This window comes from Pituophis catenifer, unplaced genomic scaffold (genome assembly GCF_029215685.1).
Source record: "Pituophis catenifer annectens isolate HBS135680 unplaced genomic scaffold, rPitCat1.0.hap2 SCAF_10, whole genome shotgun sequence".
NCBI classification, from domain to species: domain Eukaryota; kingdom Metazoa; phylum Chordata; class Lepidosauria; order Squamata; family Colubridae; genus Pituophis; species Pituophis catenifer.
This window is the reverse complement of record NW_027256890.1, coordinates 30,202,081-30,229,927: the sequence shown is the minus strand read 5'-3', so window position 1 is coordinate 30,229,927 and position 27,847 is coordinate 30,202,081. Positions and strand designations below refer to the sequence as shown.

Here is a 27,847-nt window from a genome sequence, read left to right as displayed (position 1 = left end):
CCCGGGAGCCACTTGGGGTGAGGAGCCCAACCAGGGTCGCTGGCTTACTTACTCTGCCCACAGTTCTTCAGGATCCTCACCCTTTCGGCAAGGTCGCCCAGGTAGAGGGCATTCTGGTAGTGGCCGCTCATGTCTTTCCGGATTTCGGCTGCGAGGAAAAAGAGGGTCAGGACTCCCGCCTGTCTGCCAGAGCCCCCTCCGGCTCCTTTGGGGCAAGGCTGCCCGTCTTCCCCCTCCTGCTCTGCTCCAAGCCCTCCATGCCCTCTGCCAGGCTGGGCAAAGGGAACCAAGTTTTTCAGCAATGGGCAGCCTGATGCTCTTTATATCATTGGAACCCCTCACTAAGGCAGCACAAAATGCTGAGAAATTCCTGGATGCCATGGCATCTCCTAAGGTTGTCAGATTCCTGGGAGGCAGCCAGTTGGTGGCTAGCGTGGCCCATTATGGCCAGGCATTAGACAGTATTTCTCAACCTTGGCCACTTCAAGATGGGTGGACTTCAACTCCCAGCATTCTCAACTCTCAAAATATGCTGATGGGGGCGCGGGAATTCTGGGAGTTGAAGTCCACCTATCTTCAAATGGCTACGGTTAAGAAACTTCGCATTATAACCCCCCCCATGAAACCAACCCCCCCTTCCCAATTTCTAGCCCGCATGGCCAGTGGGAGGAGCATCGCAAGGCCCCGAAACTCACCGATCCTCATCATCTTGCGCAGCTTTTCCAGATTGCCCGTGATCAAGTAGAGGAAGGAGAGCTTGTCGAAGTTCTTGGTGCGCTGGTAGCACATCTCCACGATCTGGTGGTTCCCTTGGAGCAGAGCCACCTCTCCCAGCTTCTCCCAGCAGTTCTTGTCGTCCAGAGCTTTGGCCGCCTCCAGAGCAATCTGAGGAGACACAGGGGAAGCCTCAGAAGGGGGCGCAGGGAATGCCTGCCTTGCTAAAGTCATGGCCCCTCCACCCAGGATGAAAGGAAAAATCACCCGGGCTGTCATGGCTGCAATTCGGCTCACTTCAAAGCCTGACAATAGCAAAGGTGGGAGGGAATGGGTAGGAATGTGGGGGGGGGGGTGAGGAGAGGGGGGCAAAGGAATGCAAAGAACGCCAGCTTGGAGCCCGAGACAATGCCGGCCTCCCGGGAATGGCTGTGAGATGAAGAGCCCAGTTTCCCATGCAGCTGATTGGACAGTAAATAATAGCAGGGGGGAAGGCAAGGGGAAAAGGGAAAGTTAACTACACTATTTGTGTGTGAAAATACCAGAATTGGCTTTGTTACTTCCGTAACCGTGTTGGTCTAGTAAATTATACTCTTGGAGAAAAGAAATGTTCCAGGAGCCCCTTTTTTACTGCGCAAACCAGGTGGGATGGTTGACCTTAAATGGTGGGCTGGGGGTGATGAAGTCAGTGGTTTTAGGACAAGCAAAATTGAGAGTAGGAGAAGGACTTCCTGCCTCCCTCCGTTTCCTTCTTTCTTCCTCTCTCCTGTTCCTTCCCTTCCTTCCTTCCTTCCTTTCCTTCCTCTTTCCTTTCCTTTCCTTTCCTTTCCTTCCCCTCCCTTCCCTTTCTTTCCCTTCCCTTCTTTCCTTTCCTCTCCTCTCCTCTCCTCTCCTCTCCTCTCCTCTCCTCTCCTCTCCTCTCCTCTCCTCTCCTCTCCTCTCCTCTCCTCTCCTCTCCTCTCCTCCCCTCCCCTCCCCTCCCCTCCCCTCCCCTTCCCTTTAATTGGCCCAAAGTCACCAAGCAGGAAAAAGGCAGGACTAGAACTCGCAGTCTCCTGGCTTTTAGCCTGGTGGTTTAACCACGAGACAAACTGGCTCCCCAATACAGTAAAAACAGAGATATAAAAACTATTATAAAAGCAGATTAAAATTAAGCTATTATAATTTGCTTGCACAAGCCCTGAAGCGGAGCACTGCCCACCCCCAAGAATCCTGATGGAAACAGAGGCACCTGTCAGCCCTCTGCCTTTTATGCCTGCCATCCCTTCTCTTCCGTGGAGATGCCTAGAGAGATCAGGGCGCAGAAACCCACCTCAATGTTGCCGCATTCCAGAGCCAGGCTGAACCGCGTCTTCTCGTCCTTCACGAAATGCAGCGCCACTTCGGGATAGCCCTTCTTCTGCAGGTAGGCGATGATGGACTGGCCCACCAGCTTGGCGTTACGCACCATGTGCAGGACCTACAGAGTGAAACCAAAAATCTAGGTTTAGATTTTACACCTCGCTCTATATTTCGTCCAATAAACTGAGGTCACAGGTGGGTTATCTGAAAATCCATCAAGAGTTTATCCCTTCAAATGGTTTAATAAAGCAAAGACAAAACGGGACTTTTCCTCCCAAATTAGCTAAATTAGGTGATTAAAAGAAGTTTGATCAAGAAAGCAGGAATGGATTTTGTGTGTGTGAAACCAGTTCTAAAATAAATTCCTGGCTTGACATGTGGTAGAGGGATTTAAAATCCTTAATTCTAACGATCATCCCCCCCAAAAGTCATTCTTTAGTGCAGTGTTTCTAAACCTGGGGAACTTTAAGATGTGTGGACTATGCTGGCTGGGGAATTCTGGGAGTTGTAGTTCACACATCTTAAAGTTGCCCAGGTTGAGAAACACTGCTTTAGCGTATTAAGTTACTTTCTTTGCTAGACTTATATTTTCTCCAGGAGTCTAAGATGCCTTACTAAGATTCTCAGAATCCTGTGAGTCACTTTGGGCTATAAAAGTCACCTTGGGACCCCAAACAGCCCCACTGAAATACAACACAGTAGACAAAGAAGGGGGGGGGGGGAAAGGCAAATTCTACAAAACCATCGTCCTTCCCCAACCCACCTCGTCGTATTTCCGGTTGATCAGGGCCAGCTTGAACTTGAACTCCGTGGGGTCAATGGTGAGGACGCGGGGCCGGCACTCGCGGTCGAGGCAGTAAACATTGTTGCCCTTCACGCGTGTCACATAGATGGGCAGGTCCAGCGTGCGGATGATCCCGTGGTCCCTGGAAGGAGGAAGGAAGGGAAGACATGGCTTTGATGTGAAGAGAGAGGGAGAATTATTTCTCCCAGGAGGGAAGCGAGGCACAGTCATAGAGTCACAGGGCTGGAAGGGACTTGGGAGGTCTTCTTGTGCAACCCCCTGCCCAAGGCGGGAGATCTTATATACGTAATCCTGGATTTACAACCACAAATCAGGCCAAAAATTTCCACTCCTAAGCACTTAGACTTATATACCACTTCACAGTGCTTTTACAGCCCACTCTAAGCAGTTTACAGAGTCAGCATATTTTCCCCCAACAATCTGGGTCCTCATTTTACCAACTTCAGAAGGACGGAAGGATTAAGTCAACCCTGAGCTGGTCAGGATCAAACTGCTGGCAGTCAGCAGAATTAGTCTGCAATCCTACATTCTAACCACTGGGCCAGCAGGGCTCAAACAAAGCAATTGTTAAGGGAATTTTGCCCCATTTTACAACATTTTTTTGCCACAGTTGTTAAGTGAATCATACCATTGTTAAGTGAATCATGCAGTTGTTAAGCAAATTTGGCTTTCCCGTTGATTTGGGCTTGTTCAAAGTCAGTTAGGAAGGTTGCAAATGGTGTGAAATCAGGATGCTGCAACCGTCATAAATACATGCCAGTTGCCAAGCGCCTGAATTTTTACAAGTAGTCTTCAATTTACGACAGTTCTTTTAGTGACCGTTCAAAGTTACAACGGCACTGAAAAAAGTGACTTATGGCCGTTTTTCACAGTTACGACCTTTGCAGCATCCCCATGTGATCAAAATTCAGATGCTTGGCAACTGGCTCATATTTCTCATCTTTGCTGTGTCCCAAGGTCACCTAATCCCCTTTTATGACTTTCTGACAAGCAAAGTCAGTGGGGAAACCACTTAACAACCGGGTGACTAACTTAACAGCTGCATTGATTCACTTATTAACTGTGGCAAGAACGGTAATAAAATGGGGCAAAACTCGTTTGACAAATGCCTCACTTAGCAACAGAAATTTTGGGCTCCGTTATGGTCATAGGTGGAGGACCACCTGTATTATCTGACCACAAGGATGTTGGTTGTGTGAAAACAGGTCATAAGTCACTTTTTTCAGGGCTGTTGCAACTTTGAACAGTCACTAAACAAATGGTTGTAAGTTGAGGACTACCTGTGGAATCCCAGGGCTGAAAGGGACCTTGGAGATCTTCTAGTCCAGCCCCCTGTCCAAGGCAAATCTTGTATCAGTGTGGCCCCTTGGAAAACGCTGCTTTGGGGGACCTGAGAGAGGAGGCCAGCCTGGTGTATGTGTGTTTGTGTGTGTGTGTGTACACACACTTTGCACAGGGCACTTACCCGGTGGTGACGGCATATTTGATGTGGTTGCTCGTGGTGTAAATGAAGACGCCGCTCTCATCCCAGGCGCCGCTCTTGACCCGGATGTTCTCGTGGATGTTGCACAGTGACTCCAGTTTCCGGTTGCAGATCATGATCGCTGGGGGAGAAAAAGAGAGAGAGAGAGGAAATCACCCCCTCAAGCCAAGCCTCTGACATTGCCCGGTTGCCCTCCAGGTTGGCGGAGAATTCCCCAGGCCTGACCATCAGGAGGGGAAGGTAGATTCCTAGCCACTTACAGAGCAGAGAATAAATACCGTATTTTTTGGAGTATAAGCCACATCTTTTTTCCCCTTAAAAGTGGGTGAAAATTTAGGTACGTCTTATAGACCGAATATGGGTGTTTTTGGCCTCTCGAACCCTCCGTGCATCGTGTTTTTGCCCTCCCAGGCTCCCAGAGGCTAAAAACAGGCGCGTTTATGGCAAAAATGGGCCGTGCAGAGCACTGCAGAGGGCTTCTGGGGGGCTGGGAAGGCGAAAATCTGACATGCGGAGGCCAAAAACTATTTTTTTTCTTGTTTTCCTCCTGTAAACTTAGGTGTGTCTTATAGTCCAGTGCGTCTTATAGTCTGAAAAATATGGTAACTGGATTGTATCCAACCAAGGTGAGTATATATTTGTATGCATTCATCAAAATTATAACCAGCCATTTCCCTAGATCAGGCTTGATCTAGGTATGATAGCAGCCTTCCCATATCTGAGGGGCTACCCCAAAGAAGAGGGGAGCCAACCTATTCTCCGAAGCACCAGAGGGCAGGACAAGCAGCAATGGATGGAAACTAATCAAGGAGAGAACCAATCTAGAACTAAGGAGAAATTTCCTGGAAAAATTACCATCGTCTCCAGAAGCCTTCCCGAAGTGGTCCTGCCTACTACCGTTGTGTCAAGGATAACAATCTGAAAACAGTGGGGAGGCCCCCACTTCCAGGCAGATGAGCTTCAGGTGCCATCATGGGGCTGTCTGTCTTTCTGGCTAGAGGCACTGCGTGAAGCCACAATCAGTGGGACGGCTTCCCTCCAGAAGTTGTGGCTGCTCCATCACTGGAGGTTTTTTTAAGAAGAGATTGGACAGCCATTGGCCTGAAAGGGTCTCCTGCTTGAGCTTCAGGGGGTTGGACTAGAAGACCTCCAAAGTCCCTTCCAACTTTGTTATTCTACTTTTTAAAGCCTGGTTGCTGAGAGGCAGACAAGGCCTCCTCTTACCGTGCTTCGCCAGGAGAGCCACGTGGGACATGTCTGCTGACCAGATGACGTATTTCACCTTGGAGATCTTAACCGAAGCCAGAGTCCTGCAAAGCCAGAAGAGGCTCTTAGTACGGAGGCGTGAATACTTTTCTGCCTTACCAGGAGAAGCACAGAACGTCTCTTTCCTTACTACTCTGAAGACAACCTTGAGTCTCAGGCAGCTAAATTCTGCTTCTGCTCAAAACAAGCTTTTTCAATCTCTCTCTACAGACCGAGCACAAGTCCCCGGTTACTCAGAGCTCCCCTCCCCAGGCTTCAAACTCAAATGAAAGCATTGCTGATATTTTAAGGTCGCTGAATCCAATTGGTTATACCCACTGCAATATAGGGGCTATGATGATTTGCGGTGGCCATAAGACAAGAGTTACACTAATATCAAAGAAATGGAGGAATAGAATCATTTTAAAAAAAGGAGGGGGGCGCAAAAGGAAGACCAGAGTGAAATGTGAATGACAAAAAATAAAATGTTTTTCATGTATTTTATATATAGAATAGAATAGAATAGAATAGAATAGAATAGAATAGAATAGAATAGAATAGAATAGAATAGAATAGAATAGAATAGAATAGAATTCTTTATTGGAATTTGTCTTTGGTGTATGTGCTCTCAGTGCAAATAAGGAGAATAAAATACAAGAATAAAAAGATACAACACTTACTGATAGTCAAGGTAACTAATAAGCTATCAAATCAACTAGGAAATAAGTAAAAGCAATATAAATTGAAAGATACAAGCAACATGGTTATAGTAATAAGTGGGAAGAGATAGATACTAGTAAGGAAGAGAAGAATAATAGTAATACACTTTTAGTAAATTATTTGACAGTGTTGTGGGAATTAGTTGTTAAGCAGAATGATGGCATTGGGGGAAAAACTATCCTTGTGTCTAGTTAATTCAATTTAAATAATTAAATTGAATTGTTAAATTGTCCTGTGGCAAGATGGCCCATTCCATGCAATAAATGCTGGTGAAACATGGAAATGTACAACCAAGACAATTAAATAATTAAATGACTTCCAACAAGTCTGCTTGAGAAGAATCCTGTGTCTCATACTGTGACCCCATCACTAATGAAGAGGTACTACAAAAATCAGATTTGGAACAGCTGTGAACGGATGTCGATTGCGGCTTGCTGGCTACATCTCAACGTATGCCTAAAGTCCGGCATCCAAAAATTGCACCAGGCTGGATACCCCCTGGAGAAAAGAGGGAACGTGGAGGGCCTTGGGAAACTTGGTACATTAGAAAGATCTGAAGGTCCCCTGGGACGTTGCTGCGAATGATCGAAACACATCTTAAAGTTGCTAAAGCTGAGAAACCTTGATCTACCCCCTTAAATCTACCTCGCTGTCAACTCCCAGGTCTCCCCTTGAAGGTCTCTCACCGTTTCTGCTGGACATCGAAGAGAGTGATGGAATCGGCATCCCTCAGCAACAGATTCCCGGTGCCGGCGTAGAAGATCTCATCGCAGTTGGGCACCTGGACCTTCTTCGTGATTTCGTTCTTTAGGTTCTTGATGAGGATCTGTCATGGTTTGAGCAGAGGAAGAAAGTGAATGCTGTGGCCCATTGGCCACCAGCCCCTCCAGCAGCTGAATCAGAGGAGGAGGAGGAGGCGTGGCAGTCAAGGTCAGCATCAAGGCAACCTGAGAGCTCCGAGGGGGAGGAGGGAATGTAGCTGGCAGAGAGACAGAGACAGAGACAGAGATGGAGCCTGGGCCATCCGTCAGCCCTCAGATGGAGAGTCAACAGCCCCCAGGTCTAGAAGTGGCTGATGAGGAAGAGGAGGGACAGCTGGGCCCAGTGCCTGACACGTGGATGCACAGAAGGCAGAGGAGAGGAGAGCAGGGGAAATCTATGGGCTGGTCCTTGGGACGGAAGAGCCACCGCTGCTAGTGAAGCCCCACCCTAGCTCTGGGGATAAAAGGCAGGGGGTGGAGATGAACAGATGTGGTAGACAACGATTCTTCTCCCTGCCGGACAGCCACTGATAGCCTGCACTTCTGAATCCTGTCTGGAAATTATCAGAATTCTTCTTGGAATCTGCAGTGCCTTCCAAGCCCGTGCATGCGTGCGTGTGTGTCTGCTGCTGGAAGAAAGCGAGCGCACCTTCCAGGACCTTTGCAAATGGGGGTGGGGGAGAGGAGAAGAGAGAGAGAGACTCCAGGTGTATTGGGCCAGTTCAGGGGGAAAGGGAGCAAGCTACACTTTTCACAGGACTTAGAGACCTGCTGTGAGAATGAGAGAGAGAGAGAGAGAGAGAGAGAGAGAGAGAGAGAGAGAGAGAGAGAGGGAGAGAGAGGCTGCTGGTGCTCCTAATAAAGGGAACGTTTAGATGGATCCAAAGGGCTTGTCGTGTTTGGGAGCCGGGTCACAACAGTGAAGAGGGCCACATAGGAGGGATGGGAAGGCAAGCAGGAACAAACCCTTCTGCCCACAAAACACTTAAGCATAAACTAGGTGGAACAAAATATGAGCTATGCAGGTCATCAAAATGTGTTTCAATATTAGTAGCTCAGGTTGGTAGTTAGGCTGTTGGTTTGAGCTCCGAGCTTCACAATTACACAACTCAAAATGCACTGACATCTCCTCAAAAGGTGACAAAACATTTGCAACCAATTTGCCAAGCTCGGAGCTCAAACCAACAGCCTGTATACGGGTAGTCCTCCAGTTACAACCAAATTGGGACCAGGATTTTCCATTGCTAAGCAAGGTGGATGATAAGGGAGCCGTGCCCGATTTTATGATCTTTGTCCTGGTTGTTAAGCAAATCAGTGCAGTTGTTAAGTGAATCATGCTGTCATTAAGCGAATCAGGCGTCCCCATTGACAGAAAGTCACAAGAGGGGATCACATGACCCGAGAACACTGGGATCTGCAACTGTCATTAACAGAAGTCAGTTGCCAAGCAGATTTGGACCTGGTGACCATGGGAATGCTGCAATGGCCATAGCTCTAAAAACTGGTTGTAAGTCGGTGCCTTTGTAACTTCAAACGATGTCTAAATGAACAGTCATAAGTGGAGGACTTAGGCAGAAGAGGGAGCCGCTGCTCTGCCCAGGAGGAATCTTGGGATCCCCTGGGAGCTCAGCCCTTACCGAGTGCATCCGGTCCAAGACAGCAAAGCGGTTCCGGGCGACCCAGACGGCTGTCAGCCCCGAGGAGCGTTTCCCTTCCGGTGCTGGAAAGGCAAGCAAGGAACAGGCAGTCACACAAGGTCTGGCCCCTGCTGCCTACACACACACACACACAGCTGTTCGGTTTCAGGCTGCTATTTTGCAGGCGTGATAGCCGGAGCCACGAGACTGACTGACTCCTCAGACTGAAGGGGGAAGGAGCTGGCATCTGCATGGGTTGAATCCGGCCAAACATTCATGTCACGCGTGCCACAATCACCCCAGGACAGGGATGAGGTTCAAAAGCACTCTCAAAACCTGCGCCAGAGGCCCCAGTTGGCTGTGAGCAAGGCCAACGTGCAAAAAATAAAGTAAGAGGTTTTGCGCCTTCACAGAAAGGGAAAGAGAGAGGGAGGGAGAGGGAGAGGGAGAGAGATAGGAGTGGGAAAAATGGGAGAAAATACCATAATACAATAAAAGTAAAATAAGGTTTTGTGCCAAGAGAGTGGGGGGGGGGGAAGAGGGGGGGGGAAGAGAAGATGGGAAAAGGACTTCAATAAAATAAGATAAAAATAAAACTAGGTTTTGTGCCTTCACGGGGGGGGGGAGGGGAGGGAGAGAAGGGGGGAGGAAGACTTGAGTAAAGACTCAAGGTTGACTCAGCTCTCCATCCTACCAAGGTTGGTAAAATGAAGAGCCAGATTGTTGGGGGCAATGTGCTGACTTTGTAAACCGCTTAGAGAGGGCTGTAAAAGCACTGCGAAGTGGTATACAAGTCTAAGGGCTATTGCTAATATAAAATAAAATGAGGTTTTGTGTGGGGCGGGAGGAGAAAAAATGGGATAGGACTTTTGTAAATTAAAATAAATTAAAACAGTCTTGTGCCTTCACAGAGAGATAAAGAGATGGGAGAAGAGACCCAAGGACAGCTATTGGCATGACTGGGTTTTCTAAATCTGGGGAAAGGGAGGGAACGGCCCGGCTAGGTCCCTGCTGCAGCAGCGTTTCCTGTGCTGACGTCAGAGGCAGGGGGGACCCAGGTGGGACGGGAACTCCCCGGTGGAATGGCCTGCTGATTAGGCAGACGCTCCAGCAACTCATTTTGATTTGCAGACGGGCAGGTTTGATCCGGAAGCTGCCAGAAGGGAGCAAAATGAAGACTGGGCACTTTTACAGCCGCTTCCGAAGCCTCCAGCCCCTGCCTGGGAGAGATTTGTGGGGCCTTGTGAAGAAATCCGCCGAGGGAAGCAGGCCAGCAGAACAGCCTGCTGGGTGACGAGGCAGGACAGATCGCTGCTTAATAACGGATTTATAAAATATATATTTCCCCCTCGTAAAAAAACAGAGACGGGCATGAATTTTTCACGTCCGACGGGCTGCCAATCTCATTTGGGCTCCCCGGGATCCGGGGGCGAGTGGGAGGGGAGGGGAAAAGCTTTATTGAGGTGGGGGGGAGGGAATAGACGGTATGGCACAGACGGAGCTCACCATCGGGGTTCTGGGAATCCGCATCCTTGGGAATGGTGTAGAGGTCGTAGGTGCTGTTCTCCAGGTTGCTCGGCCTCTGCGGAGAGAAAACACTGTCGGTAAATTCGCTTTATTGGGTTTAGGAGGGTTTTATCTCTGATGATTTTAAATATTTTTTATGTAGTCTCTTGGAAACGAGATGGGCAGCCAACAAATTTAATAAAGTGACTAAATGAATAAAACAGCAGCAAGGGGTGACTCTCCATTCAGTTTTCAATGGAAGAGGACCAGCATGGCCAGAGTTGGTTTCCAACCTTGCCGATTTCCGTTAATGAATTTATTATCCATATTTTGCAGAAAAATATAATCCACTTGGATTGGAGAATGAAGGTCACGTAAGTTTTGAAAAAGGTGGAGGAGGATCTCAAATCTTCAAAAAGCCGGAGCTCTTGAGAGTTGTAGTCCATCCAATTCAGAGAACTCCTGCCTAGAGAAGAATGCTTGGACAGGGCAACTTGTCCTGACCACAATTCAGGCAAACATTTACAGTGCTGACCAAGACAGTTGTTAAGCCATCTTGTCCAGCCGGATGTCTCCCACCTACCGTACAGAGGAGCACAGCATTCTCAGCTGGGTTGTAGGACATGTTGAAGACGGGAAACTTGGAGCCACTATAGGAGAGAAAGAGAGAGAGAGAGAGAGAGAGAGGAGACGAAGGTCAGAAGTGGAGCCTGCTCTAGGTGGGAGCACGGGCCTCAAGATGCCAATTTAGAACTGAACAGAGTAACACAGTTATACGGGATTCAGAGGTCATCTAGCCAACCCCCTGTACAATCAGGAGACCCTAGACCATTCCAGATAAGTGGCTGTCCAATCTCTTCTTAAAAACCTCCAGTAGCCGAATCAGAGGAGGAAGACGAGGCGTGGAAGTCAGGGCCAGCATCAGGGCAGCCTGAGAGCTCCAAGGGGGAAGAGGGAATGGAGCTGGCAGAGGGAGAGACAGAGACAGAGGCTGAGCCTGGGCCGTCCGTCAGCCCTCAGATGGAGAGTCAACAGCCCCCAGGTCTGGAGGTGGCTGATGAGGAAGAGAAAGAACAGCTGGGTCCGGTGCCTGACGCATGAATGCGCAGAAGGCAGAGGAGAGGAGAGCAGTGGAAATCTATGGGCCGGTCCTTGGGACGGAAGAGCCACCACTGCTAGTGAAGCCCCACCCTAGCTCTGGGGATAAAAGGCAGGAGGCGGAGATGAATAGACGGGGCAGACAACTATTCATCTGCAGGACAGACTTGTTAGCCTGCGGTGAGAGAGAAACTTTTTGCTGGGGCTGCTGGCGCTCCTAGAAAAGCAATCTTTGAGTTCACTTCAGAGGGTTTGTTGTGTTTGGGGAGCTGGGTCAGAACAGGCCGGAGGTCATGATGGGGAGGTGTCACTCTGAATGTGCTTAATGAACTAAGACACACACACACAGCTAGGCAGAAGGCTCCCTTCCTGCCCATCTTTTGTCAATTTTAACTCAATGTTACTGTTAATCTTTATGGTTTTAATGTTTAAAATGTTTCGTTTTGTTGTTTTTAATTTGTAAGCAGCCTAGAATTGCTTCTAGGCAAGACAGGCAGCATAAAAGTTTAATAAACAAATAAGTCATAAATCTGCGCTCTCGTCTCCCCAAGATAGACTGACAATTTTAGGGGACCCCCACCCAAACAGAATGTTGGGAAGGGAAGGAGGACAAAGCCCCCTGGGCTGAACACGCTCCAGAAAGAGCATCTCCTGGTTGGCCGGGGAAGAGGACGGGGGGCACGGAGCCAGACCCGAGCCTCAGCTGGGCTCCCATCTGCCTACTCAGAACCGCTTAAGCATCTGCTCTTCCTCCAGCCTGGCCCACCCTCCCTCATTGCCTTTCAGCTGCCGTCCTCTGGGGGCTTCTACAGCAATCCAGAGATGAGGAGGTTCAGGGAAATATAAAACCCTCTTCCGTGGATAGGCAGGGAGGCTCTGTATGTGTACCGTACATATACAGCACTATGTGTATGTGTGTATGTATGCATATCTATCTAAGATTGTGTTACTATTATTCTTCTCATCCTTCCTATTACCCTTCTCCTTTTCTACTTGTTGCTTGTATCTTTACATTTTAAATTGTTTGATTTAGTTTCCTAGTATGATTTGACTGCTTATCTGTACCCTTTGACTATCATTAAGCTTTGTACCTTATGATTCTTGACGAATGTATCTTTTTTCTTCTTTTATGTACACTGAGAGAGCATGCTCTCAGTGTACATAAAAGTACATTCTGGACTGATGGGGTAGTATATTTTAAATTTTTTAAAAAACTTTTTTATTTTTTGTTTTTAACAGTCACTTGGTCGATTGTCATTGTGAGCCGCCCTGAGTCCTTGGAGATAGGGCGGCATACAAATTTTATAAAATAAATAAATAAAATAAATAAATAAATAAATAATGCATCAAAGACAAATTCCTTGTGTGTCCAATCACACTTGGCCAATAAAGAATATTCTGTTCTATCCTATCCTATCCTGCATTCTATTCTATTCTCTCTTTCTCTCTATATATATACCATATACACACACACATACACAAACAGCATATATATATACATGCATATACATACACACACATATATACACACACACATATACATATATATACACACATACACATGCATACACATTACAGCAGTGCTGTGTATATGTACACACACACAGAGAGAGAGCACTGCCTCCCCGCCTATTTATGGAAGAGGGTTCCCCCCCCCCCCCCCTAAATTAGGAAATAGAAATTCTGGATTTTTTGCTTTGGGGAAGAATAGGATGGGTTTTCCACGGATGGTGTGCAGAGAAAAGCAACAGAGACAATTAGGGGTCTGATGCTAAAGTCATAAATCACTTTTTTCAGTGCTGTTGAAGCCTAACCCTAAAGCCTGCCATTAAACAAAGGAAGTCAAGTTTACAACCATCAGTCAGGGGCCCTTAGAAGCTCCAAAAGTATCTTATGATCAGGATCCAAAGTCCCATCAGCCACCCCCCCCCCCCCTGCGGTCACCTGGCTGCATTTTAACCCCCAGCAACCAGAACATATTTACGGTTGTGGGCATCATCCCAGGGCCTTTTTTGCCCTAAAACAGCATTTATTTATATCTGATTTTCACCCAAAAATAAAAAAGGGTTGTTTGAACGATCATGCTGTTCACTTCACAATCCTGCTGATTTACTTAACGACTGCCACAAAAAAGGTCATAAAATCAAGCCGGTTGCAGGACGACCAGCTTTATACACTGTCATGACTTATGACCATAAGCAGGCCAGCTCCATTATGGCCATAAGTTGAGGACTACTTGCAATACATGCTGCAATACACGGCATTTTTGTCTGTGGTTTTATCATTTTCTTTTCTCTGTCTGTTCCTCCTTCTGTTACAAAATGCCTTAATTCCAGACTGAGTCATTCTGAGTCAAAGTCCTGCAAGACTATTTTTTATGCATTAGTCCTCAGGTTACGACAACTGAGCCCAAAATTTACCTTCCTAAGTGAGACATTTGTTAAATGAGTTTTGTCCCATTTTACGACTTCCCTTGCCACAGCTGTTAAATGAATCACTGCCATTGCTAAGATAGTAACCTGGTCGTTAAGTGAATCTGGCTTCTCCATTGGCTTCCCTTGTCAGGTCACAAAAGGGAGTCACAGGACTCCAGAATGCTGTGACCGTCATAAATGTTGAGTTGTTGTCAAGCATCCAAATGTAAATCGTGTGACCCTGGGGATGTTGCAACGGTTGTAAGTGTGAAAAATGGTCATAAGTCACTTTTCCCATTGCTGTTGTAACTTTGAACGGTCACTAAATGAACTGACGTAGGTCAAGGACTACTTGCATTCTATATCCCAGCAGCTGGAAATTCTACTCACCTTCTACTCATCAAGGCGCAAGGAGGGTCCCAGACGGGCGAAAAGAATGGGAAACAAAAGGGCAGAAAAGGGGGCAGGGAATCCCCCTCCTCTGTCCTCAAGGGAGGAGGAAGACCCCTGACGAAGGAAGGAAGGAAGGAAAGACGCCCCTCCCCCTCACCTTCTCAACTGCATCACGGCCACATCTTTGGAGCTGTTGAAGTCCAGCTGGCGGAGGAAGCGGTCCTTGACGTAGTAGAGCATGTTGCCATGCACGGCGTAAGCCGGCCTCTCGCGCTCCAGCTTGAAGACGATCATCCCTCCGTCGTGACCTGGAGAACAACAGGAGCTTCCAACAACCATAGAAACTTCCAGAAGGGCCGTGAATGGCTGCCGCTTTACGTAAGGAACACAACAGCCTTCATGAGTCCCTTCAGCCAGGTTTGCGGGGGGCCCTTGGTGCTCTCTGAGCTTGGCTGTTTGCTAGCCGACATTTCATTACCCAAACAAGATAAAATCACCCATGCTGGGAGGGAAGAGGCGTCAGCAGTAAACACTTTGTTGTGGCTTGTCACCCTCTGGCCCCTCCAGCAGCCGAATCAAAAGAGGAGGAGGAGGAGGCGTAGTGTGGGAGTCAGGGTCAGCATCAGGGCAACTTGGGAGCTCCGAGGGGGAGGAGGGAATGGAGCTGGCAGAGAGAGAGAGAGAGGCAGAGGCTGAGCCTGGGCCGTCCGTCAGCCCTCAGATGGAGAGTCAACAGCCCCCAGGTCTGGAGGTGGCTGATGAGGAAGAGGAGGAACAGCTGGGTCCAGTGCCTGATGTGTGGATGCGCAGAAGGCAGAGGAGAGGAGAGCAGTGGAAATCTATGGGCCGGTCCTTGGGACGGAAGAGCCACTGCTGTTAGTGAAGCCCCACCCTAGCTCTGGGGATAAAAGGCAGAGGGCGGAGAGGAATAGATGGGGCAGACAACTATTCATCTCCCTGCCGGACGGACTTGTTAGCCAGCATTGAGAGAGAAACTTTTTGCCGGGGCTGCTGGCGCTCCTAATAAAGGGATCATTGATTTAAATACAGAGGGTTTGTCATGTTCTGGGAGCTGGAGATATTTCCCCAATCAAGGAACTACCAGATCCGATAAACAACCGAATAGTAAATAACAGTCTAACCAAAAAACCAAGGACACCCTGAACAATACTGACAGGGCAGAGAGGAAGCCCCTCTCCTTTCTAGCATTGATGATGTTACCTAGTAAGGTAATGAAATGTCTGCAAGGAAATGACCAAGCTCAGAGAGCAACAAGGACCCCCGAGTCCTCCTCTTCCTCAGGTAGCCCTCGATTTACAAACCACAATTGTACAGGAATATTTGGGTTAGAGTCATTAAGTGAGGCATCATGTGACCACACTTGATTTTACATCCTTTTTTTGCCAGCGTTGTAAAATGAGACATCATGTGACTGCAACTTGCAACCTTTTTTGCCAGTGTCCTCATTGACGTTGTCAGTTGGCTGGGAAGGTTACGAACGATGATTACAGGACATGGGACGCTGCAACCGTCATAAATGTGGGCGGTTGCTAGGCACCAGGTCGTAAGAGCAAGTTCCAGTTATTCAGCGCCGTCATAACTCTGGTCACTAAACAAATGGTTGTTCAGTCGAGGACTTCTGTAATGTGGGGAACAGGTGTGGCAACCCCCCCCGGACTTCCCTTTCAGGCTCACCGCCCCACCTGAGGGCCACCCACAGATCCTTTACCTGCCGCGAAGAGGTTGAGATTCGGATGAGCTGCCAACACCCAGAAGCGGTCGTGATCCCTGCGGAAGGTCTGAACGCCCGTTCTGGCGATGGAGGGAAGGAAGCAGAGAAAAACAAACTGGCAGTGAATGGTTTGGCTTGGGATTTAGGGATGGATAAAAGGAGGAGCAAAGAAGACGGACCAAGAGCATCCATTAGCATCTCCAGATCTATGGGGGGAATGACGGTCTCGAAAGCCAATGAAGTTTCAGGATTCAAGGGCTGGAAACTGATCTTGATCAAGTGTTTCTCAAAATTAGCCACTTTTAAAGATATCTGGACCCAAAGTCACCCAGTCGGCTTTCAGGCCTAACGTGGGACTAGAAGTCACCATCTCCTGGTGGGTCTAGGACCTTCAGGCTCCCACCCTTGACCGTGTCTCCTTCGCCTCCAGCCTCAGCCCATTCCCAGTCAGCTTTCCTCCTCCGCTGGCCCTTCCCCGGCAATTCTCCCTGGCCAATGGGCCTCTGGCCCTTCGGCTCGGCCCATTCGCCGAGACACCGTTTGTCCCGGAGTTTCATTCCACAGGATAAAAAGCCGCCAGCCAATCGAGTGGCAGGTGGCAACGATGGGGCTGGGAAGAGTGACCAAGGGGGCTGGAAGGGGGATATAATTGCTGACAAGGTACGGAAGAGACCAAGTGGGAGGCAGGCAGGCAAACACTGTCTGTGTGCAGCTCCTGGTAGTGAGGGAGGGGGCAAGAGGGTGGCGCACGGTGGCGGGGAGGCAGCCAAACTGCCCGTTCGGCATCAAGCAGACAGGATCGGGGGCAGGCAGCAGCCGAACTGCCCATGAGGAATCAGCTCGGAGTCCAGGTGTGGAGGCAATGGTGGTGGGGTGAAATAAACGGTTTCTCGGCAAATAGGCCAAGCTGAAGGGCAAGGGGCAAAGGGAATCGCTGGGATTTCATGTCCAAGGCAGGAGAAGAAGTCACAGTCTCCTAGTCATCTCTTGGTGAGTGGCTGAAAGTCACCCAGCTGGCTGTCATGCCAAAAACAGGACTGCAACTCACTATCTCCTGGTGAATGGGCAGGACTAGAACTCACCGTCTCCTAGTTTCTAGGCCAGCACCTTAACCACTTCCCCATTCACTACCCACCCGATCGCTACTCACAGCTGAACAGCCACCGGCTCTTTGCCCAGAGGCCCTCTTCTGCTAAGTCCACCTGCAGATCCCAAGTAGTCCAGCAGTTTGGGGTCCCCATGGGATGGGATGGCACGGGGGAGAGGGCCCGGATGCAAAGGGCGCTTACCGTTTGGACATATCCCAGACTCGGATGCTCTTGTCCTCCGAATTGCTCAGGATGAGCTCCTGCCGAGGGTGGAAGACGGCGCAGGAAACATTGTTGTAATGGCCGCGGCAGGTGTCCACCTCCCAGGCTTTGGACTCTGACGGGGGAGGGAAGGACAGCGGTCAGTGGGAAGTAGAAGACCGTGAAGGGAAAGGCAAAGAAGGGCTGTGATGCCCAGCAGTTGGGAAGCTATGTTGGACAGTTCTGGTAAGAGGGACGTGGGAACCCCCATCCTGCCCTGCCCGCTACTTCTGCAGGACTTCCGGATTCCATAAAGCAGGGGTCTCCAGCCTTGGCAACTTTAAGCCTGGCGGACTTCAACTCCCAGAGTTCCCCAGCCACCAGCTGGTTGGAAACCCCTGCCATAAAGGAGAAGGACAAGTTTTGGGCAGAGTTCCTTCCTTCCATGCTTTCAATTCCAGTACAGGTAGTCTTCAACTTATCCCCCCCATTCTAAGTTACAACAGCACTGAGAAAACTAATTTAGGATTGGTGTTCAGCATTCTCCCACAGTCACGTGATCAAAATTGGGGCACTCAACAACTGGCACGGCAGCCCAGGCAGCCTCCAGCCAGCAAACTCAATGGAGGAAGCTGGGTTCGCTTAATGACCATCTGATTCGCTTAACAACTGCACCAAAAGAGGGTCGTTAAGGTGGAGCAAACCCCACAGCAATGGAGATTTGGAGTTCAATTGTGGTCGTAAGTCAAGGGCTGCCTGTAGCACAAGCAGCTCCTACAGGTGGACCTTGACTTACAACCACAATACAGAGACTGAAAAACAGACTTTACCACCTTCACCCTGGTTAATCAGCCATCCTGGAACCACAGCCTGGGACCTTCCCCACGGAGTTTGCTTGTCGGAAGCCAGCTGGGAAACTCACAGACGGCAACCACATGACCACTGGGGACATTGTGATAGTCGTAAGGGTGAGGACTGGCCTGTAAGCTATTTTTTTTCAGTGCCGTTGTAACTTCAAACAGAGGTTCTTAAGTCGAAGGCTACCTTCACATGCTTTTGGGGAGCAGAAAAACTAATTTTGCAGTGTTTGGTTTTTCCCCCACCCACCCCCAACACCAGACCAGGTTTGTTCTGCAGCAGCTGAGCCCTCCTCCTCCTCCTCCTCCTCCTCACGCAGACCACGGCCGAATGCCCAAATCCCCAGACTCTCTTGAGACTGAAACGAGGCAAGAGCCCAGCTGAGTGGCGAAGGGCAGACGTGCCCACAGATCTGGAGCCTTACGTTCTGCACTTTGGGGGGGAAAAAGGGGGGGGGGGGTGATGATGACAGGGGCTTACCGTTCATCCTCCAGATCTTGACTTGCCGGTCATCAGCCCCCGAGACAATGAGGGGCATGGTGGGGTGGAAAGCCGCCCAGTTGACTCCACGATCGTGTCCCTAAAACAAGATACACAGAAAGAGAGCTTCAAAATAAGGGTGTTGGATGGGGGAGCAGATCTCATAAACTGTGCTGCAAAGCAGGATTGCTACGTAAGATACGCAGTTATCGCTGCCGGCTGGAGAATTCGGGCAAAAATCTTAAAATGGCCGCTGTGAGACACCCCTGGTCTAAGACCTTGAGTTCATCTTCTCCCCAAAACTGCAGGTGTGCAGATGCCCTACCAAATGGGTTGGTACCAACACAGCTGGATTCCTGATCAGCCTTTGAGGTCCACCCCTAACGTCAATCACTCAAAAAAGGTCTGTCAACGATTCCTTTTATTTCCCAACTAGCCAGATATCCGTGCTTCGCTACGGAACTATGTGATCGGGCTTCATAAATCAACGCTTACAGCTTGAAAATGAATGAGTAGTTACGAGGCCTCTCCTCTCACCTTCTCTCCCTCAGCCGTGCCCCACAGAAGCCTGTTCTATGCTATCCCATTCTCTCCAGAGTTATTTTCAAATCGGGAGGGGGAGTAGAACGTTTAACTAATTAGCATCAGAGCATGTTATAATAATAATATAGGAAATACAAATGCTCTGATGGTCATTTCGAAAAATTATTTCTTAGTGAGCACCTAGAAGCCAAGAGGAACATACGTGGCAAATTTCAAGTTTGTAGGCTTTACGGTTCTGGAGATTTCGTGATGATGCGTGAGTGGTTTTCGCTTTTTTATATATAAATAATTCTAACAGGAGGGTACCCTCCTCCTCCTCCTCCTCCCCCACCCACCCCATCTCCAACCCCAGAGTACCTCAAGGACGTGCTTCACCACAGCGTCCGTGGTGCCAAAAAGGTCCACGCCGGTGATGCCCCGGACCTCGGACTCCACAGCTCCAGGAGATAAATTCTTCTTTCTTAGACCTTGGGGCAGGAGAGGGAATTTGTGGGGCAGAGGAAGTAAAGATCACGTTAATAAATAAAGATGAAAGCAGCGAAGGATGGAAGGAAATACTCATTTTCTTTCTGAACAGACAATGGAGAAGAGAGGTCCCCGACTGAATCGCTTGAATGAACCTCTGTCCAAGGGAAAAGGGGTTTCTAAGTGGATTTGAAATTCACCAAGCAAAGCCACTCAACCCCTGCAATCAGGAAAGGGAAGCCCCCAATTTAGGCTCAAGTGAGGTTGAATCCCCTGGAGAAGGAGGCTGAAAAGATAAACCACTATGGGCAGTTGATGGCTACCAAGCGCAACGAAGCTTCCAGACATTGAGAGGAGAAAAAAAGAGAAGGAAAGGGTTTACTGTGAACATGATGGTGGAGGTGAATGTATCAGAGGCCCTTCCAAGAAGGGATTGTGCAAATCCAGGATCCACAGGGAAGCAGAGTCAAGAGTAGGAGGAACCACACAGATACCTGCTCCGGGAGAAATCAAGGCACGTAAAAGCTGTCAGGTTGATCCGAGAGAACTGAGCAACGGATGGAAAATTTCTGAGGTTACTACACAAATCAAGAGGGAATGGAGACACGTACAGAATGAACCAGCTCTGGCATGTGGGGGTGGGGGTTGGATGAACGAGGAGGGAGAGAGGAGAGAGAGAAAAAGGGGCAGATACAAGGCGGAGGACAGGGGGGACGGGAAGAAATTAGACAGGGGTGGAGCTGTTAAGAGGAGACGGATGAGCCAGGCCTGTAGATAGTCAGAGGATGTTAAAAGCAATGCTAAAATCTCAGACCAAAGCAGAAGGTTAGAGGCCAGACAGAGAGTTAGGCCACACCCCACCAGGCTCCTTTTGTTATTTGGGGGGTCCGGGGGGTCCAACCATGGCCACTTGGGAGACTTCCCAGAATTCCCCCAGCCAGCCAAGCGGGGAGTTGAAGCCCACAAGTCTTCAAGCGGCCAAGATTGGGCACCCCTGCCCCATAATGCCCAGCTTGCAGGACGTCCCTCTTTCCCAGCCTAAGCGAATGACGCCAAGCCCAGATCTTCAGGACCAGAAGCTCTCGGTTAAGATCGCAGCCACGGAGGTCCAGCCGTTTTGTTACGAAGGAAACCACCCTGCTTGTTTTAACAGCTGGGATGTCACTCCGCCTGTCTTCCCACTCAAGGGAAGGACCAACTTCGGGATTAGAGGAAAGAATGCAGAGAGTTAAAAGAGGTTATTTCACCAATCCTGGAAAGTCACAGTTAGTTTGACAAGCAAACGGCTTCATCATTATGTTGCATACAATTTTGCATGCAAAAGGCCCCCGGAAGACAGACTCAAATTGGTTTTCTTTACCGTCTCTCTCAGCAGGAGCAGCCCCCCCCCTACGAGTGAAGTGGAGAGCTGGTCTGGGCCATTGCAATCGTCTAACTCAGGGATCCCCAACCTGTGGCCCATGGCCCACTACCAGGTCACGGGACAATTGCCACTGGGACGCGTGAGGGGCTGGCCAGTGCGTGTGCGGTGGGTGCTTTAGCGTGCACACATCTCCCCTTGTGCGAGCATCGCCATGAATGTCGTGGGCACACATGCACGTACACGCACACAAAATCATCCCCTCCTTCCCCCGCTCCTGGCCGCCAACCCGGAAACGTTGGGGAACTCTGTTCTAACTGGTCTCTTTTGTCAAGATAGACCGAAAGTTTTGGAAATCTCAAGAGACTTCAGAATGGGGCGCAAAGTGCCATGAATCCAAGAGAGTAGCTTTTTTACTGCAGAATAAAATACAGATAGTCCTCAATTTACAACCATTCATTTAATGACTGAAGTTGCAAGGCACTGGAAAAAAAGTCACTTGGGACCATTTTTTCACATTACGACCGTTCGCAGCATCTCCACAGTCACGCAGTCTTGGCAACTGACTCACGTTTATGACGGTTGCAACATCCCGGGGGTGGGGGGGTTGTCACGTGGTCCCCTTTTGCAACCTTCTGACAAGCAAAGTCAATGGGGAAGCCACATTCACTTAACAACTGTGGCAGAAAAAGTCGTAAAATGGGGGCAAAACTCACTTAACAAATGTCTCGCTTTGCAGCAGAAACATTGGGCTCAGTTGTGGTTGTAAGTTGAGAACTACCTGTATCCTAAAAGGAGGGCATCAACCCTTTTGGTGGTTGTCGAACGGCATGTCAGGAAACGAGGCCCAGAGGAAACCATCGAGTGAAACGTAATGATGAAACACCCTAAATGGAGCGGCTTCCACTGGATGGTTTTTAAAACTCCCCAGCTCATTCAGTGTTGCCAATTGGCAGTAATTTTACAGGTTCCGATAGGGTTGGGTTGTGCCCCCCCCCATCCTGATGCTAACTTAGCTGAAAAAAATTATAGGCAGCCGTCAACTTACAATCACAATTGGAACTAGAATTTCCATCGTAAGTTTGTCCAGTCGTAAGTGGAATCATCACATGAGTTGATCTGATTTTATCTTTACCATTTTTACTGCCGTCGTTAAGTGAATCACATGGTTGAGACTCAGTCCCAAAACCACCGTTAGCAGAAACGGTGATGCTTCCAGCTTTATTTAGCCAGGAATTAAAATTATAGGAAGCTTCTATCAAGCTGATTTTCACACAAGACCTTCCTGCTTAGAAGAGACGCTGTCCCAAACTGGACTTTGCTTTTTCTTGAAGACATTTCACTTCTCATCTAAGGAGCTTCTTCAGTTCCAGAAGCTTCAGAACTGAAGAACTTTCTCGGATGAGGAGCGAAACCTTTGGGACAACCATGACCTGGATGACTGGAAAACTCCAAAGAGACTTTTTAGAAGAGCTGCTGTATGGATACTCTCGGTTGAACCCAGTTCGGGGTGCAAAGACCGTGAAAGCATCCATCAATTCAGCAACTCCAGAAGTGCGAAAACCCCGGGAAACATTTCCAGGCCTTTGAAGCCATTTCAGGGATTTGGGCTCTGCTGAGAGAACCGGCAAAGCTCACCGCATGGGTGCTGGCAGAGGAAGCGACGGACTCATGCCAAGCGCAGCCTCTTCGCCACCCCCTCCCCTCCCCCGACACAGCTGGGTCATCTCTGAATGTGTGCCACAAAAACCCCAGCAACCCACTAGGCCAAGAACTGCAGTTGAGAAAGCAGCAGGCAGCTCACACACACACACAAACTCACCGAGGACTAAATCTCCTTCCCTCTAAATCAGCACGTTCTGACCCAGCTCCCCCAACACAACCAACCCTCTGCAGTGAACTCAAAGATTCCTTTATTAGGAGCACCAGCAGCCCCGGCAAAAAGTTTCTCTCTCACCGCAGGCTAACAAGTCCGTCCGATAGGGAGAGGAATAGTTGTCTGCCCCGTCTATTCATCTCCGCCCCCTGCCTTTTATCCTCACAGCTAGGGTGGGGCTTTGCTAGCGGTGGCTCTTCCGTCCCAAGGATCGGCCCATAGATTTCCACTGCTCTCCTCTCCTCTGCCTTCTGTGCATCTGCATGTCAGGCACTGGACCCAGCTGTTCCTCCTCTTCCTCATCAGCCACCTCTAAACCTGGGGGCTGCTGACTCTCCATCTGAGGGCTGATGGACGGCCCAGGCTCAGCCTCTGCCTCTCTCTCTCTCTCTGCCAGCTCCATTATTCCCTCTTCCCCCTGGGAGCTCCCAGGTTGCCTTGAGGCTGACCCTGATTCCCACGCCTCCTCCTCCTCCTCCGATTCGGCTGCTGGAGGGGCCAGCCACCGACAGGCCACAACACAGCATTTCCCAAACTTGGCAACTTCAAATCCCAGAATTCTAATCTACAGCATAATCATTGATGAGAATTTTGGGAGCTGAAGTCCGTCCACCCACCTGGAAATTGCCATGGTTGGTAGTTCCCACGCTTAGATTCGCTGAGCATTCTGGGTGCTCACATATCCCTGGGAAACCAGGCCAGCCAGGGTCCTCTCCAGCAATCTGATTTCAACTCTTCTCTGACACTGTTAAGAGAACACTGTCCTCTCAAGAAGAGCTGGACCCATCCTGGAAACCTCCAGGCGCAACAGATGTCGAAGCCAAAAGGCCTATAGGCTCTGTCTCCACAAGACTGCACCACAGTCTAAGTCTGGGGCTGTTGCTGATCAAAGGAATACAGAGTAGTAGAGGTGGAAGGGACCTTGGAGGTCTTCTAGTCCAACCCCCTGCTCAAGCAGAAGATCCCATGCCATTCTGGACAAATGTTGACCAAAAGGAGATCAACTTCAGAATATCTTCCATCCTCCTTTGACACAGGGACAAAGTTTTCCCACCAGACAAATCCACCCAGCCATCTTACATATCACTCAGGACAGTGGAGTTTATTGTCTGCGTTACCTGGTGTTGTTTCGCAAACTTGGTGATTTTAAGGTCCGTGGATTTTAACTCCCAGAATTCATGCTAGCTGGGGGAATTTTGGGAACTGACATCCACATACATTAAAATGGCCAAGTTTCGGGAAGACTGGTTTAACCAGAATCTCTTCCTGATAGAAAGCTCTATAGTTAACAGTGCAGAAAAAAAGAGAGGTATTTCTAAAAGATCTACCATTTTTCTCTCCCCCTCTAGACTGCCCACCCCCATTTTTTCACTTTTTTTACTCTACATCTGAACTCCTATTTCCTTCTTCACACACACTCCGTCTTTTTAAAATCTGTTTCATCGTGAATTGGAGAGCGGTCATCCTACAATCAGTGAGAAATGTAAGTTTCCTAACATTGAGGGGGCTCACCAACCCCTCCCACAGGGTCAAGAAAGGAAGTTCAGTAAAACTCCAGCCTCTAGCTAATTTGGGAGCCCTGCTATACCCCTGCTGTCAATCTCCCCTCCGGTTTCTCTTTCGCTCCAGTCTCGCTCTGGTTTCACAGCAACTGCAGTTCTTAGCACAGTCCCGCTGCTGGATACCCCCCTTGACCTGAGCAGCTCACCAGAAATATCCCAAACTCGCACAGTCTGGTCCAAACTGGCAGACACGACCAGGTCCTCAGAAGGATGGAACTGGGCGCACATCACATAATGGTTATGTCCGGTCAATACGCTAGACAGAAAGGGGAAAAAATGCAGCAATTGGTCCTCTTGAGATTCAAGGCAAACATCATGAATAGAAGAGAACATTTTGTAGTTCAGAATTGAACTGTGGGGTCCTTGGTGTTCTTTGATCTTGGCTGTACTCTTCCAGATGTTTCATTAGCAAAACAAGGAAACATTGCTCATGAAAACCACCAAGCTCAGGGAGCACCAAGGACCTCACATCCTTGGGAGTTCCCTTCAAAACAGCTGCAGGTCAGACCGTACACCTGGTAAGCTCTGGACACTGGAAAGGAGTGTTAGGAAAGCTAAGGTAGTAGAGGCAGTCCTCATTTACTGACTGGTTGCTAAGCAGTCGGTCAACGTTATGACGGATATCTTAAGAGCTACTTATGACCAGGTCCCAGAGTTACAATGGCTGCATCCCACCTCCCTACCCCAGACAGTGATGTGACTGCATTTTGGGAACTTGGCAATTGGCTCACCAGCATCACTCTTTGTTGCTCTTCTCTGCACTCTTTCTAGAGTCTCAACAAACGTTTTACATTATGGCAGCCAAGACTGGATGCAATACTCTAGGTGTGGCCTTACCAGGGCCTTACCAAGTGGTATTAACACATTTTCACCCTCCCTAGTTGCAGTCCTCACACAAGCACTCTGCTGTTTAGGACATGTGATGTGCTGACCAACAACAGCCGGAGGGGGCAAGAGAAACATCCGCGAACCACAAAACAAAAACAATTTTAATTTGGAAATGATTGTTTGGGGCTGAAGGTTACCAAACGCAGGTTCTGGACTGCCAGTTCCACACCCGGATGGTCTGGTCATCGGACGCACTGAGGATCCAGGGATATTCCTAGAAAGAAGGGACAGGAGGCGGTTTTCTTTCGGTCAGCAGGCAGGACCGCAGCAAGGGAGCCTCCCAGCCTCTGGTGCTTTCTGAAACGCAGCAGCTCAGCTCAGGGAGAAAATGGCATAAACAGGACGGCAGCCTCAACTGGACTCACGTGGTGAAAGAAGGTGGTGCGGATGTAATCCAGGTGCCCCAGCAGAGTGAAGAGACAACGGCGCAGTTTGTAATTCCAGACCTTGAGGAGAAAAGCAGAGACGTGAACAGAGTGAATCCTAGATTGCCGTTTCTTCATTATTTAATTACTGTATTTTTCGGGGTATAAGACATTCCGGAGCATAAAATGCACCTTAGTTTTTGGGGAGGAAAAAAAAAATCTGCCTCTGCCTACCACCATTCATTGGTATTCATCTGGCTAGTGTCCTGTCAGTGTGTGAGAGAGTTGAAGGCTGTTGGGAAACTGAAACAGGATTTGCTGTGTGAGCAACAAGGAAGAGACAGCAAGGAGCCTGGGTGTGGCTTAGCTCTGCAGCTCTGAGTCTGTGCTGAGCTCTAAATTAGTCTGCTGCTCAAAACTGAAACGCCTCTCCTCTGCTTGTGTTTTGCTTGTATTTACTACCACGTTGGAAAACCTGCTTTTGGTATTGTATATTTACCTCATGTGTTACAGTTGCAAGAAAAAGTATATAAACCCCTTGGGAATACGTGGAGTTTTGCATGAATTGGTCATAAAATGTGCTCTGAACTTCATCTAAGTCACAACAATAGAAAAACACAGTCTGCTTAAAATAATACTACACAAACATTAGATGTTGCCATGGTTTAATTGAACATAACATGTAAACATTCACAGTGCAGGGAGGAAAAAGTATGTGAGTCCCTAGCCTAATGACTTCTCCAAGAGCTAATTGGAGCCAGGAGTGAGCCACCTTGACTCCAATCAGTGTGATATTGGATGTGTTGCTGACAGCTGTCCTGCCCTTTAAAAACACACACCTGTTTTGGGTTTACTGGTTACAAGAAGCACTGTCTGATGTGAACCATGCCTCGCAGAAAAGAACTCTCAAAAGACCTACGATCAAGAATTGTTGACTTGCATGAAGCTGGAAAGGGTTACAAAAGTATCTCCAAAAGCCTTGATGTTCATGTGTCCACAGTAAAACAGACTGTCTACAAATGGAGAAAGTTTAGCACTGTTGCTACTCTCCCTAGGTGTGGTCGTCCTGTAAAAATGACTGCAAGAGCACAGCACAGAATGCTTCATGAGGTAAAGAAGAATCCTAGAGTGTCAGCTAAAGACCTACAGAAATCTCTGGCACATGCTAACATTTTTGTTGACACATCTACAATAAGAAAAACATTAAACAAGAATGGAATACATGGGAGGACACCACGGAGGAAGCCATTGCTGTCCAAAAAAAATATTGCAGCACGTTTGAAGTTTGCAAAAGAGCACCTGGATGTTCCACAGCACTACTGGCAAAATATACTGTGGACAGATGAAACCAAAACTGAGTTGTTTGGGAAGAACACACAACACTATGTGTGGAGAAAAAAGGCACAGCACACCAACATCAAAACCTCATCCCCACTGTAAAACATGGCGGAGGGAGCATCATGGTTTGGGGCTGCTTTGCTGCCTCAGGGCCTGGACGGATTGTTGTCATTGATGGGAAAATGAATTCCAGAGTTTTATCAAGATATTTTGCAGGAAAACGTACGACCATCTGTCCGCCAACTGATGCTCTGCAGAGGATGGGTGATGCAACAGGACAATGATCCAAAGCATACAAGTAATTCAACAAAAAAATGGCTTCAACAGCACAGAATACGCCTTCTGGAGTGGCCCTGTCAGAGTCCTGACCTTCAATTGAAATGCTGTGGCATGACCTTAAGAGAGCGATTCACACCAGACATCCCAAGAATATTGCTACACTGAAACAGTTTTGTGAAGAGGAGTGGTCCAAAATTACTCCAGATCGTTGTGCAGGTCTGATCTGCAACTACAGGAAACGTTTGGTTGAGGTTATTGCTGCCAAAGGAGGGTCAACCAGTTATTAAGTCCAAAGGTTCACATACTTTTTCCTCCCTGCACTGTGAATGCTTACATGTTATGTTCAATTAAACCATGGCAACACCTAATGTTTGTGTAGCATTATTTTAAGCAGACTGTGTTTTTCTATAGTGTTTTTCTTAGATGAAGTTCAGAGCACATTTTATGACCAATTCATGCAAAACTCCACGTAATCCCAAGGGGTTCACATACTTTTTCTTGCAACTGTATATTATACATAAAGAGAAGGTATTGAATCCTGCTGAATCAGTTACTTGTGTGTGCTTTCTGGATGCGATTGCTGCTGCAAACTCTGAGTCCTTGCAGAAGCAGCAAACAGCCAGGTCTGTTTCAGCACATTATTGCAGCCTGATTCAGCACAAGCAGCTGATTGGCGGTTGGATCGGCCTCCCAGA

General features: G+C 48.6%; 1 protein-coding gene across 1 annotated transcript in view; it reads right to left on the bottom strand.

Moving 5' to 3' along the window:
* COPA (COPI coat complex subunit alpha) overlaps positions 1 to 27,847 on the bottom strand; it is a 62,058-nt gene that overhangs the window by 27,604 nt on the left and 6,607 nt on the right. Inside the window, exons 4-21 of the mRNA XM_070951304.1 lie at positions 25,536 to 25,616; positions 25,308 to 25,384; positions 24,429 to 24,538; positions 19,377 to 19,486; positions 18,477 to 18,576; positions 17,139 to 17,274; positions 15,847 to 15,929; positions 14,275 to 14,425; positions 10,796 to 10,862; positions 10,213 to 10,288; positions 8,707 to 8,789; positions 6,995 to 7,134; positions 5,568 to 5,653; positions 4,326 to 4,464; positions 2,819 to 2,981; positions 2,027 to 2,173; positions 696 to 885; positions 53 to 148 (exon numbers count right to left, since the gene is read on the bottom strand). Coding sequence (XP_070807405.1) covers positions 53 to 148; positions 696 to 885; positions 2,027 to 2,173; positions 2,819 to 2,981; positions 4,326 to 4,464; positions 5,568 to 5,653; positions 6,995 to 7,134; positions 8,707 to 8,789; positions 10,213 to 10,288; positions 10,796 to 10,862; positions 14,275 to 14,425; positions 15,847 to 15,929; positions 17,139 to 17,274; positions 18,477 to 18,576; positions 19,377 to 19,486; positions 24,429 to 24,538; positions 25,308 to 25,384; positions 25,536 to 25,616 — 2,035 coding nt within the window. The remainder of the gene's footprint in view (positions 1 to 52; positions 149 to 695; positions 886 to 2,026; positions 2,174 to 2,818; positions 2,982 to 4,325; positions 4,465 to 5,567; positions 5,654 to 6,994; positions 7,135 to 8,706; positions 8,790 to 10,212; positions 10,289 to 10,795; positions 10,863 to 14,274; positions 14,426 to 15,846; positions 15,930 to 17,138; positions 17,275 to 18,476; positions 18,577 to 19,376; positions 19,487 to 24,428; positions 24,539 to 25,307; positions 25,385 to 25,535; positions 25,617 to 27,847) is intronic.